This window comes from Melanaphis sacchari, unplaced genomic scaffold (genome assembly GCF_002803265.2).
Source record: "Melanaphis sacchari strain LSU unplaced genomic scaffold, SCAv2.0 Contig64_pilon_pilon, whole genome shotgun sequence".
NCBI lineage: Eukaryota > Metazoa > Arthropoda > Insecta > Hemiptera > Aphididae > Melanaphis > Melanaphis sacchari.
In genome coordinates this window covers 1,185,979-1,201,712 of record NW_020271462.1, presented here as the reverse complement: position 1 = coordinate 1,201,712, position 15,734 = coordinate 1,185,979, and the positions used below count along the sequence as shown (strand labels likewise).

Sequence of the window (15,734 nt, the reverse complement as noted above, 5' to 3'; positions counted from 1 at the left end):
CACCATCTAAATTAATATTATTTACTGTATAGTGTAATGCTTATAAACACATGAAAATGTATTTAAATTAATCAACTATTAATTATTCATTCTCATTTTCTTGTATGGCTTTTAAAATTTAAATTAAAAATATCTGAAACTCGATAAGAAATAATAATAAAAATTACTATTATTAAAATTTTCACGGTTTTTTAAATTTGTCAGTCATTGAACCTAATTTTGAACCAGCTTCCATTGCCGTTACAATTCCTGATCCTCCAGGTACAAATAGACTGATTCCAGTTTTTATAAGTTCTTTAGTTGTGTCACTTTGTAACGCATCTTTCGCCATTTGTGTATAACCTGGTGCATCATCCGCATTAGTATCTTCTTTTTTGTCATTATTGTTATTATCTTTGCCATTAAAGTAGTCATTCATGTTAGGAAACCCTGAAAATAGACCACTTGGAAACATTCCAGACTCTTTATCATTTTTATTACTCTTATCTTTTGTATCATCCGCTTTAGTACCTTTGCCATTAAAGTAGTTATGCATGTTAGGAAACTTTGAAAATCGACCACTTGGAAGCATTCCAGAATATTTTTTATTTTGCTTACTCCTATTTGCTTTTTCATTTTCTGCATTATCTTTTGCATCACCTTTTGTATCATCTTTTGCATCATCTTTTGCACCATCTTTTGTATCATCTTTTGCATCATCTTTTTCATCAACTTTTTCATTATCTGGTTTACCATCTTTTTCATCAACGTTTTCATTATCTGGTTTACCATCTTTTTCATCAACTTTTTCATTATCTGGTTTACCATCTTTTTCATCATTTTCTTCATCAACTTTTTCATTATCTGGTTTACCATCTTTTTCATCAACTTTGTCATCATCTGCTTCGCCATTGTTTTCATCATCTTCTTCATTATCATCTACATCTTCATCTAAGTTGTCTTCGTCACCTGTATTACCGGAATGGCCGAACAGAGAGTTGATTAAACCAGCCGGTGACAATTTACTCAAGTAATATTTCCATCGAGGTATGGCTTTATAACCTCTATTATTCTTTCCTTTTTTTCTTTGAAGATCGTTTTTATAATATGTGCCTGCTTGTCCTCTTACCACGTATGCATGTTTCGAATATGAGTAGTAAACCCTACTCGGTAAAATTCCATAATTATTAAATCTTATGAGTTCAGAAGGTGTAAGTATTTGGCTTAAGGTTGAAACATGGTATCCCTGAAAATAGAGAAAATAATAAAATATAGATCATTTACTCTGCAATAATTGTTGTATTGAATAATAATAATAATAATAAAAAATAATAACTATGAATTTATAGTATTAAATAATATCAAATTATATAACAAATGAAAGGAATAAGAATCAAATCAAATCAAAAATCATACCAATCGTTGACTTCAGTTGTAGATGGTTGTGGTAAGATAATTCTCAAAACTATTTGTGATATAACCTCTTATTTCTTAACAATAGTTGATTTTATTCTATATTATTACAATATCTATAATTTGAATCAAACGTAATGTTTAATTATCTATCTAATATTAAATTATGTAAATATCTATATAACATGCAGAAGTTCATCAGCCAGACCTTATATTACCACCATAATTTTCACAGCAATATGTCACTATCAGAATTCATGGTCTGCGTGCCATTAGGGTGGGTGTTTGAAACTCTCTCCACCGTTATTGTTTTTTCATCTAAGTTATTAACTGTTCTTAATTTGATAAAATAAGGAAATTTACCTCTGTAGGACTTTTGAATTATAATTTATGATTAAAAAAATTGTATTAATAAAATTTTTTCAGGTATTTAAAAAAATAATATAAATATAATATTAGGTAATTGCTTAACAAAACCGACATGTAAATTTGTTATTGTTTTTGTATTAAATTAATATTAAAAGGACGGTTAATGTCCAAATTTTATAATATTAGATTTATGTTTATATAAATTATTAATGTGAAGTCGTAACATAATAAAAACTATTATATACCTAATGCTATAGAAAACTTTATAGTAATACGTATCTTACCATTACATAAAGTTATATAGACATAATTTAATATAAATGTACGATTATGATCAAAAAAGAGTAAGATAAAAATAATATTATTAAATGTATTATATTTTATGATCGTTTACATTATTTAAAAATTGAATTTCATTTTGATTAATTAAAATACTTGGCGTTGTTGATAAATTGAATGTACCTATTAAATATTCATTATATCATTACTTAAAAGTTATAACCCCTGTTCAAAAATTTGATGATGAAATTAAGTCGATTGTATTTTGTTATTTACTTTATTTTGTAATAATTGTTTAAAATATTTTGTTACTTTTTTATTTTTTTTTTTTTGCTGATCGTATGTGGTTTTAAAAAGATTTTTTAAATTCAATAAGTCTTGGTGTTTTTAGACTGTTGATTGAAAATTGACAATTAGTTACTATTAATACCTATTATATGGTGTGACATTACAGAATTGTAAGCAGATAGAAAATTCAAAATTGGTTATTAAGTTATTTAAAAAATGTTCACTATTTTATTTTGGAAAACTTGGTGTTAGCATTATCTAATCAATCAACTACTATTTTGTGAGTATCTTCTAATTTCAAGTTTGTGTATGAATTGGAAAAATATTCTTTAGTAATATTTCTAAAAAAAAAAACAAACATAAAATGCATTAAAAACTAGTGAAATATTAGAGCATTATAATTTATAACCGTTATTTAATCTGTTAAAGTAGATTCTCTTAATTTGATTTCATTATTTTTTTCTTTTATTCCATGTGGATTTTATGAGAGTAAGTGATAAGAGTAAGGTTTTCACCTCAAATTATATTTTTTAAATTTATTTCACCCATAAAATATATTATTGATTAATAAATTGTACATATCTATACGAAAAAATTTTAACTATTTGTTAATTATTAGTATATTATAAATTTTTTTATAAACACGAGTTACCGCGTATAATGTATTTAATATTTAAATAATCAAAATCTTACATAGAAAATAATTATTTGATCATTTGGTGAAAATGTTAAGAACTTACAGTACCTAGGTAATTAGTTTTCAAGTACCAAACAAAATCGTTTTTGTTGAAAATTGGATTTGTTAAAAAAATTCTATTTATTCGATTATAAAAAAAAAGTATCAGAAACTACTTTAATTTATGGAAAATTAATGCATTTTTATTTTCTAAAAGTTGATAAATGTCAGAAAAAAAAATATACAAATTATTATAAAATAATTAAAAAAATCTTTTCACTTGGGATCTAAAAATATTAAATTCTTACCATAGGTATTGTTATTATTTAATATTTTAATTCTAAAAAAGTACTTATTTGAAATTGGGTTATGAACATTATGCATATGCGTTCTCGTTAATGGGTACTCTGGTAATTTACAAAATAAGGTACTAGTATTTTCTTTGATGGGATTGGTCAGCCAATTATACGGCATCACACAATAAACATGGGATTTGGAGAATACAACCACAATCCAAAACGTATATAGGTAACTAAAGAAATGAAATTTAAAATAAATGTGTAACAACACATCTAGAAAAGACATACAGGATAGGTTATATATCGATATGTGCCTAGTGATCTATGTGGCACAATACAGTTATTACTTTAAAAACTAATAACGTAAATTATGTATAAAATATATTTTTAAATACGTTAGTGTTTTCTGAAACGATGAATATCTTATATCTAATGAATCACTGCATATTATATCTCATAATGTAATATAGATAAAATTAGGTATTTCAAAATTGAAAGATTTATGAATTTTATTTATAATTATGATATAGTTAAATTTTAAATTATGCATGTTTAATATTTGCCTGCATACTTACAAAGTTATTATATAATTTACTATCAGAGGTCTATATATTCTTTACTAAATATGATTTTAAAATGTATTATTTCATTCAAATTCCTTATACTTTTTAATCATACAATTATCGTATACAAGTTTAACAATGATATCAAACAACAACAAAATCGAGAATAATTGTCAACGCATACACGGTTAGGACAAAAATAATTTACAAAAGTTATTATATGTGTGTAAATTGCAGTGAAAAGTGATTAATAATGTTAACATTTTTAGTTTTCAGATTGTTATATATGGCGAGAGGATTATCTAACTGCATCAGTTGTTGTAATGTCACTTGTCAGCCGTAAAATGAATATAAAATATAAAAACCCACTGTACTATGTAATTTATTAATATATCATATATATTATTAAAAATATAAATTGTTTCCACAACATTACGTCGTTGTTGTTTTAATATTATAGTAAGTTACAATACCTTTTTTTAGAGTATATTAGTCTGAAATATAAGAAAATATATATTTGGGCTCTCGATCAATATAATATTACGACATATAACATAAAAAAATAGATTTTCTAAAATAAAAATCTTGGTTTTAATATGAAAGTGATAGGGTCATAACTGCGTAATCAATATTTATTTTGGTTGTTATGATTCATTACGTTGTGTATTGAATGTTTCAATATCCGTCACACTGTGAATAACAAAAAATTAAATACGCCTAATATTTATAGATTCTTTATTATTTTATAGAACGTGCATTGAAAGTTTTCAACTTGTATGACCCTCTTAGTTATTTTATTATGATCAGTTGACAGTATAAAATTGAAAATTTGTAGTCCCAAAATATTTGTTGTCATTGGCCGCTGAAAATTTAAATCTGGTTAAGTATTCGAATATAATATGTATTATTATTATCTACTGTAAAATATTCTGAAAATAAAAGGTAGAACATTTAGAAATTTGAAACTTTTTTTGCATTGTTCGTTACCGTAGTACGATACACATTGCATTTTTATTTATATATTGGACTTTTATACCATTAGACGATATCTCTTGTAATGGCGTGTTGTCGATCGTCGACGTGGCTATGAAGAAATCAATCGGTTACAAGTCGTGGCCGCACTACCACAGTGATATGTGTACGATGTTTTCATTGTTTATTACTTTATTAGACAATGTAATACCTATATAGGTCAAACGAAAATTCCCTCTCAAGTTTTCTACTACAGTAATTAAAAAAACCACGTCAATCAGCTTTATTTTATATAATACTAGGTAAATTATGTTTATTTTATGCGTTCTGTTAATATATTGCCAATATAATTATGTTTAAACAACGCATTCTGCAAAGTCACATATTTATTTTATTTGTATATCAATGCAATGTTTGACGGTTCAAATATCTATTCAAAAATATTCCTACATCATAAAAAGTGTGTATACAAATATGATAAAATATTAATAGTATATTAAAAATTCATTTTTACTTTATATGAATTCAAATGAACATTATTACTTTTATAAGTCTAATGTCAACGATAGGTAACATTGTGCACCTGTTTAATCGTATTCATCTAAACAAATATAGTATATTAAAATCGATGGTGATAAACAGTTAAATGTCTGTTTGTACGATTTTCATAATAACTGTTATGTTTTTAGTTTCATTTTAATTTAATTGTAATGACTTGATTATGCATTGTAAATTCTGACATGGGATAAAATATACAGTTTTAATAGAATTTTACAAGCGGTGAAGGGAATACATAGATGGTATATCATAACATAATCTATAACTAACAATTTTTAAGTTATAGGTAAAATAAAACACCAAATTAAATACTATAAAAAATAACATCCATTTATAGCAAAACCTGAGCTTTAACAGGAAAGACGAAACCATTTTAAACTACCTCCGAATAGGGCATACATTTATACATAAATGTATATACATACAAATACAACCACCTTATGGCCAGAAACGATCCTTCTACATATGAACCATGTGGAGCAGAAAAAAGATTCAAACACATAATAACGGAATGTCTCAATTTCGAAGATTTAAGAACTGACTATCACATACCTCATTTCCTAGGAGAAGCTCTAAAACCCGACTTCCAATATAATACCTACATCATCATTATATAACCAAATATTATGAACGTACATTTATCCTAACTTTAATTTAAATGTAAATACGATTTCAACTAATAACTAATAGTCTAGTAGTTGACATAATTATGTTCAATAAAAAAAAATGTCAAATAAAAAATTGAAAATAATTAAGGGTATAAATCAAACTAATAATGTATTTATTATTTTAGAGAAATAAGCTATTACCTGCACATGAATCATCATTTTAAAAATATTGAAAGAGAACAATAGTTATTAAACAAATATAACTCAAAAGATCTTGAAACTATTGTAAGACCAAATGCGTAATACAAAAAATATGTAACAAAATAATTTATATTATGAAGGTAAATGGAATTTTTGTTTAATTTATTAATTAATCATTAATTAGGAAGAAAACATTTATTACTTGTAAATATTGTGGAAATTTTAATTTGTAGACGTCATTAATAGTATATTTATACAGTATATAGTAGGTAAAAAATGTATCAATAAGTAAGACAAAAACCAAAAAACTAGACATTAAAAATATAACTTAAAGAAAATTTGAATGTATTAAGCTCAAAAGAATCGACCCGTCGATAGTTTATTATATTTTTTTGCTATATACGTAATAACAGAATTATTATGTAGCTTATAATATCGTTAATAATGGTAATGTAATATTGTTTTAATATAATTTATAATTTAAAATATAACAATAATATTATTTAAATTCATAGTTAGTTGAAGTGATAAAAATAACTGAAATCTAATTAAATGCAAAGCAAGAAACTCTCTTTAAACGTATTAAGTTTGCTAAAATAATAAAATAAATAAATACACATAACATTGAGAGCAATTGAATTGTTGTTGAAAATAGTGATAAATACAAGTAAATAAATTTCATGATATTTAAATATAGTATAACATTCACACTAGGTATGGATAAGATATAAGAAGAATATTATTTTTTGAATATTTTTATGTAAATTACCTAGTAAAATGTATCGTATATTGTTTTTTATTAAAATTGTATAACCAATAGATACCAATATTAATTACATGGGCAAGTAATTGAAAATATTTTTTAATATAATTTTAAAACTTGAAAGTGTTTATTCAATTTAAAAATTTAAAATTAAAATGTTGACTATTGAAAAAGAGTGAAGTTATTTTGGAGTGAGTCGTATGAAATAGACAATGATGATACACTATCTACTAGTTTGTTATACGAAAAAATACAAAATAAATAATCATACAAAATATTATCATTTTTCATCCATATTCACACAATCATGATATGTTTTAAGACTATAACACGATGTTTAGTTATTGTGTATTAAAATAAAATAAATAAATTTTTTTTGCATTTTTGTATTTTTGTATTTTTTTTTTTTTTTTAGTTGATTAGAATTGATATAAAACATGAGTCTAAATATATTAAAAAAAAAAAAAACCCGTAAGGTTGTATTGCAATTTATTTGTATCTTAATATGATTTATATACGTATTATGGTAAATTCTGATGAGTCATCAGTGATGACGAGTAAAAATAATAAACTATTAACATTTAATGCTCGTAAATACGTTAAAACTCATAACAAAACAAGAACTGATTGCTTATCGAAGTCATTTAATTTTTTACATAATTTTTCATTATGAGAATTTAGTACCTACCTATTCTATACTTTTTTCGGTCAAAAGCTTGGACTTTTCTTCGTATAAATGAGAAAATGTAGTACACTCGGGATTAAGTTCAAATACTGTACTGTCCAAGTGCACACATAAGCAAACTTCGAACCGATTACTTAAAATAAAAAACTTTCGTTACAATTCTCCGAGTTGTTTTTCGTTTACTTTTACAGAAACGAACACATATCTATATTATGTATCTAGAACTACAAGAAGTGTTGCAAGAAGGAATAAAATTCATTTTATTAAAAGTAAAAGTTATTTACAAAGTTTTCGTTCAGAATTTTCTTTATAAGGCTTATTTTAAATGAAAATATATTATTTTTATTGTTTAAAATAAGCGATTATAATAAATGATTATTATAACAAAATATTTTGTAGGTTATCGAATAATATTATTGCACAAACGTTAGTATTTTTTGAGGGAATGGGTGTTTTCCTTTTAACTGATTATCTTGTGTACATGTAATTATTGATCAATACAACAAACACTATATTGTTAATAACTTACTATTTTTTCTCTCTCTGATCCACGTGCAACATACCAAATTTTTGTTAGGCACAGAATAAAACCTAAACTAATTTTCTGTTTTTAACTTTAATATTAAGCGAATTAAACTAAAAGTTAAGAAATTATTTGCATTTATACGTCGATTTCGTTGTTATATTATATTACTCGTATTTCGATGTAAGATAATTTTTGAATTGCAATATTTTACATGAAAAAATTTAAATAAAACTTAAGATACATTAAAACTAAAAATTTCAACTTATAAGCACATAGTTTTTTAAAATTTGAGTTTGATAATATATTGATTAACTATAAAAATACAGCTTTTAACACAATATTGGTTCTGTTAAACGCGAATTGTTATGTTGCACGTATGTCAGAGAGACGATACAGAAGTAAGCTGATGTTCTCTTAAGTGCATTTTGATACTTACTGAATTATTTCCATGTGACGAAGGCAGATTGAAAATGATCACGTTAAAACTCAATACGAAAAAGAAGCTTAAAACTAAAGTCATATTTTAAAATATTTTTTATTTATTTGTATTTTTGTTTCTTTTTCAACGTAAGAGTATTGTATAGTTTATCATAATGTACCGTAATAAAGGTTCATGACGATTAACCGACTATGAAAACATCTGCCTTGACGAAATTTATGAATTATATAAAAAACGATGCTTTGACATCTGTCTACTGGCTTAGTAAATGTTATGAGTATATGTTTAAATTGCGTATTGAACAACACGCGAGTCGTGTATTAATAACATTGTATATTATAAAAAATATTCAATTAAATTTTACAAAATGGAGGAAAAAAATAATATATAATATTGATTTGAATTAGATAATAAATTTAGCAATTTTTAATTGAGCTAGTTTTAAAATTAAATTATACATAACATTTAGATAATATATAATGATGTTAAATTTTGGAAATTAATTTTTTTTTTTACAATTACAATCTAACTTCTATTTGTGTTAAAAAAATAAAAAAATAAATGTTATTAATTTGAATTTATTTTAAATAATCTATTAAATTTAATACATTAAAACAAAATATATGTATATAATAACAATAACTTTTTATTCATTAGTACATACAATATATAAATAATTTTTTACAATAAGCATGTTTGAGGATAATAATGTATTGGCATGGTTGACATGAAGAAATAATCGTTCAGTGGCAACACTTACTGGATAGAAAGAGTTATCTTGTTTGAGGTCGTGGTAATAACAATAATTAAAAATTGTTGCGATGAAATTTATTTTGGAATCATAAAAATGTCCTAATGGAAATTTTCTGTTAATATCGCTATAATAACATAACCTATATGTATTAAAACACATATTTTAATTGAACTGGTGAAGCGAGTAAAAATTAATTTCTGTAATATTTTTAGCTGGAACATAATCGATATAATATACCTACATAAAATTAAATATTCAGAATAATTAGTATGAAATAAAATTATTAGATTTTAAAAGGAAATATTTTATAACGTTATTTGCATAAAAGGGGTTAAATTCTAAATTTGACTAGTCAAACTAATAATATTTTGATATTAATCAGATTGATATTTTTTTTAATGATGGTTGGTACGAATAGTATGTAAGTATAAAATATAGTTTACGGAACTTACCTTTCTGTATTCATTATTATTTTTAAAATTTTAGTAGGATGATACTAATTTCATATTGATATATTTAAAAAGAATTTGAAATTTTTGAATTTTTTTATTTTTAAGTGTTTATTTATTATTATTGTACGTATTTTATCCATAATTTTTCACATTTATAATAGTCAATGAAAATATTACTACTTTTTTAAATTTTTAATACCAATCTAATGTATAATCTAAAGTAAAATATAATTTTCTTAAAAATTGTATGTATAAAAATCAAACATTTAACGATGTTTTCATTTTATTAATAAATTATTACAAATGTATGATGGTAACAGATAAAAAGCGACGAGAAGTGTATCACATAAACTTAGAGGTGTTTTATTTTTTATAAGCTTAACACTGCTATATATATAGAAAACTTATTTTAATTTTTATAATTGTACATTGCTTAAAAATGTAATCTGTTTTAAGTAATGAAATTAATAGGAAATATGTTTCAATTTCAAAATAAAAATTTGATAACTGTGGACTAATGAACATCGTCTCGGTTTCCGTTTTCTTGTTTGTAAGATAATTTGTTTCGCAAGACAAATTTAATACATTGATTTGATAATAGAGCGTTCTTTTGACGTATGTGAATGTTTTAGAGAGAGATAAAATATATAATATAATATTTTAATTATTTATTTGTTTACGTTGTTTGAAAAGTCCAAGACATAAAAACGCAAAAATACATTATTATCTCATTATCATATATATAAGTACTCAAATAATAAAAAAATAAATATTTTATTTTATCTCGCATTGTATGTATTATTGTAAAAAGTAAAACCAAATCATGTTTTAAAAGTTTTCCTTAACAGTAAATTATGATTTGTATTTTTCGAAACTACTATCTGATGTTAACAAAAAGAACAAGCATAACACGAGTAAAATGACCTTCCATTGTTCGTTATTTGGTTATTAATTAATTAGTAATATCGGTTTCAATATATTTGTTTATAGCAATTTATATTGCACCTTATATATTATATTGAACTTGAGATTACGAAATTTCAATATTTACTTGTATAATACATTTTTGAAATATTAAAAAAATTAACAAACAATGTTTGAGTTTAATTTTAAAAAACAATTGTTATTATTTATTAGTTAATATTTGTTTTTTCATTGCAAAACAAAATCAAAAGTGATAATAGGTCAATAAGAGATATTGTTTTAATAATTTTAATACATTGCCAAAGGTTAAGGCGTTTACCTATACATCGTTGTGTTAGTAATCTTAATAGAATTATCGAAAAAATATACTTCAAATTTTAAAATATTGTCTACTTCTTGTGCATTAATTTATTTTTTATCATATTTGTTATTCATAGCTATTATTACATTGTCTGTGAGATTTTTTTAAAAATTCATAGGTATGTTATTATAATTTTCTTTGTTATTCTTCATATTAGTATTTCTCTTTAATACGCCGTATTACATTTGAATAGCTCATCAGCAAATGATTTATGTAATGTTTAACAGCCGAAAGCATTATTGTAAACAAATATTTATTGAATATCAGAATATTATAGTTTTCAAATAATTCCAAAGTGCCTTTGTTTATTACTAAAAACGAGTTTTGGCTAATTTTAATTTTATTTGATAGGTACTAATAATTATTAATATTATTCATACATATAATTACATTATACTTTTATTATACCTATTGAATTCAAAGGATTGATTGTTTATTTAAATGTTAAGTACGGAAATAATGCATTGTATGTATTTTTATAAATCGTATTTCTTTTTTTTAAATTTATTAATTTATTTATTAATTTTTTAAATACTTATAAACTAATAAAACTATTATTTTTTTTAATAAATTGTATAATTATGTTTTAAGCTAAAGAAGATCTATAACAAAAAATAATTTGGTTTTTAGTGAATGAAAGTTTGAAAAGTTCGAATTTTAAGGGTAATTAATTAATTAAATAAAATAGGGATCAATTATTTCTATTCAAAATCAATATTTCTTTATATTTATGTGGAAAGTACTAAGTTATAGTCCTGGTGATTTATTAGAAAGTTGTTTGGTCATATTTCAGCTAACACCAGATAAGCATAGTATCAGCCTATCGAGTTTTACGATTTTTAATGTTTGATTAGTTACAGGTACTGTACAATTTAAAAATTAAATTAAATTTTATTTTCTATTAATATTTGTGTTAATTTATCATTGCCATAATCAATAATTTAATCATATTAATATATTTTATAATTCATATAAAAATAAAATTTCAACTAAACAAATATAACTAGCCCATCGAGATATTCTCGGTAACTCGTTGACTCAGTCCAAGTGGAGCAGCAAGCTATTACTTACGAGTGTGAGATTACAGTACAAAAAGTACAAATCTACATGGAAAATCTTTAAAAGTTGTAAATAATAATAATAATAACAACAAAAACAATAATAATAATAATAATAATAATAATAATAATAATAATTATTATTATTATAATAATTAATAGATATTATTCCATAGCTAAATACTAATACTATGTAATATAAATAAACCTAATTTAAAATAACAAATAATTTAAAACTATTATATCAAACACATTCAACTATAGTACATTTTTATTTAAAAGTTCTGATTTAAACTGAAATAAATTATTATATTAAATAATTATGTTAAATTGTATCACACATTTATGTATATATAATTAATTTGTACTTAATGTATTTTGTAAAAAATACTTTAGGTATTATAAAATTCCATTCAATCAGAATGAACGGAACTTAGAGATAAAAATCAAAAAACTTTTTAGCGGTCGATAATAATATAAAATACAAGAAGGGATTATCAGTTCAGTCGTCATAAGGACAAAAGCTCAGTAGACCACCGATTATACTGGTACAATTGGTACATATGGGTACCATAGTATCATTCGTTTATCAATCCCTTTTCAATTCATCAAAAATTTTATTTTTTACTATAACGTCTAATGCATTCTCCTTTGCCAGCAAGATCGTAATACAAAGCACATGGTATATATATTATACATATTAGTATAATGTACATTAGAAATAAAATGGAAAAATATTTTTGAAAAAAGGTTCAGATATAATTTATAATAATTTTGTTTGAAATTGATGATAATTTGCCCAATTTTTTAAATTAAATATAAATACAAATCACAATATTTTAAAACTAATAATGATAGTATTCAACATGTATGTAGTTTATGGATTAATTATATTGCGCGAAAAATGATTAAATTACTAATTTAATTGTATGTGACATAACGCGTTGACGGATAAGCCAATGGACATAGGATTTTATCAATTATGCCAGACCTTTTTTTATTAGGACAACAGCCAAAAGGTCCATCGATTTCGCCAATTTGAAGTTATAAGTTTAAGTGACTGGATGTTAAAGGTTAAGCTACTGTTTTTATACAAAGAAAAAAAATTAAATAAAAGAGCAGCTAATCAAATCAAATAGGTACGGGTAAAATATAGAACTCTTGAACAAAATTACAAAATTACAAATCATAAATAATATTATTAAGTAAGTTGATCATGCAATTGAATTTTTATTCTATTGTTTACACAATTGATACTTGATTTATTATTTTTTTTAAAGTTATTATATATATATATATATATCAATTAATATATTAAAATCTATTAAATGTATTTATTTAATTAAATTATTATTTTCAAAAATATAAATCTATACTTTTGATTTTTGTATCACATATTTATATAATTAATTGTTTGCAGTGTGCTTAAATATAAATAAAAAAATAATTATATTTCTATTTATTTTTATCTAAAAATAAAATGTTTGTGTTGTATAACTGAATTAAATATAGATTAATTGTTTTGATAAATAGATACAGTTAAAAACTAATCAAGATAGCCTAGCGTAAAAATTGGTATGTGATGAAATCTATAGGTTTTATTATTATTTTTTTTTTTGACACCTTACTTTTGTGAAACATAACTTATTGGTATGATATATTATAAATATTTACTGATGAATAGTCAAACCTATTAAATTGTATGTTATTTAGAAACATTCAAGTGCATGTTTTATTTTTCCATAAATTGAAAATTAAAAATTAATTTCTAATTTTGATTGTGATTTCATAAAGACTATAAAAAACTTATAGTTACCTGCCCAAAACATACTTTGTTAAGTAATTTTTTATGTTATTAGAAAATATGTTAATATAATTTTGCTTAACTTTTAAAAACGCCATATTATATAATACAGAATAATTTTCCAAACATGCTTACTCCCTTATTGTTTTCAATAATTGAGTTATTCAAAATTTGATTTTTTGTAATTTTCAAATATATTTAAAGACCATAATTTCATATTACCAAGATATTTTTTATTACTTAATAAATGTTCATAAAATTTTTATTGGAGATATAATTTTCAGTTTTTCAAACGAGATATCTTCTTTTCTAATATAATTTAGTTGGTTGTTTTTCTGAAAAATGTTGATGTGTTAAAATCGAAATTTGTATTAGTAATTGTTAAGTTATTTAATATTGTGTATAAAATATAGAAATTCCATGATAAAAGGTTTGAAGAAATATGCTAACAGATTATCTGAACCGTTTCAGTATACAATGATATTATATCATTGAATTCAAATTTAACACATTTATTACAGTGACCTACTAGACACTTACCAAAGTAGTTCCTACTTGTCCATCTTTTTTTAAATGAAAAATAAATAATTATTTTAAATTATCTATTAAGTTATAAAAAGTTAAGGTATATTATTATATTATGTGTAAATAATTTTGAGATTATTTCTGACATATGTAATATTAATAGTTGGTACAGAAATGCAGAATATATAGTTTTGATTTAAAATTAATACTGATGAATTTATAAAAGATTTTCATATTCATAGAAAAAACTGTTAATAAAAAAGATAATTCATAGTAAAATGTAATTGCAATATATAAAAAAAAAAGAGATAAAATAAATTGATGTAATATTTTGATAGGTATGCGAAGTTGGTTTGGATTAAGTGTTTAATCGTTTATGTGTTTAGGTATTGAATAGATTTAAAAATGTTTAATTAAATGGTGCTTCTGAAAATGATTTCCAAACATCGATAAGAAAATTACAGACGTTTTTCATAGTTTGTACCGGGAAATGAAATCGTAATTTTATATAGTATATAGTGTAGTTATTATTAGTTATCACTTATTTATATCACAAATACCAAAAGCCGAAATGTATACTATTTTATTTTTCATATACCTACATAAAGTATTTCAGGACTATATTTTAAACAAAAACCATTTATATTAGTACAGACGTAGTAGACGATAGATAAGATATGGAGAAAAAAATAAAATGCATTTATCAGTTATCAATAAAAATGATTTTTTTAATCATTTGTATAATGATTTTAATTAGTACGGTATATTTTAAACAAAGCAAACATCAAACATTCACCTAAGAAGCAAAAATAAAAAATGCGAGCTTTAAAAAATAAAAAGGTAAATATTAATAACTACATAAGGAATCTTAGATTTTATTTTAAAGTATATATGTATATACAAGTATATATTCATATATTTATACTGACCTTGTGACGTATTGCTAATTAAAAAAATATTGATAGTTTAATATTTTTTTTTATTGATAAATATAATTAATAATCTTAATTTTTCTATGATAGAATCCACTGTTATATTTTCTGTGCCCGAAAAATGGTGTAATATATTAGATTTTAAATTTGTTTTAGTGATGATTTTGAATAAACTTTTACTTATTATATATTTGTATTGTGTTTACCAATAACTATAACTTCAAATTATAGTTAGATCGTGTGAGCTATATTTATATTTTTACTTAAATTTTGTCTAATGTGAATAAATCTTCAAACATTTTTAGG

At 22.8% G+C, this 15,734-nt stretch overlaps 1 protein-coding gene across 1 annotated transcript; it reads right to left on the bottom strand.

The window, feature by feature from the left end:
- Window positions 1–128: 128 nt before the first annotated feature.
- LOC112600384 (protein PIF-like) lies at window positions 129–8,787 on the bottom strand. Its single transcript, XM_025347579.1, has 2 exons — window positions 8,616–8,787; window positions 129–1,225 (listed from the first exon to the last, which is right to left on the bottom strand). The coding sequence occupies exons 1-2, from the start codon at window positions 8,697–8,699 to the stop codon at window positions 182–184; spliced, it is 1,128 nt and encodes a 375-aa protein (XP_025203364.1). The 5' UTR covers window positions 8,700–8,787; the 3' UTR covers window positions 129–181.
- Window positions 8,788–15,734: the final 6,947 nt, after the last annotated feature.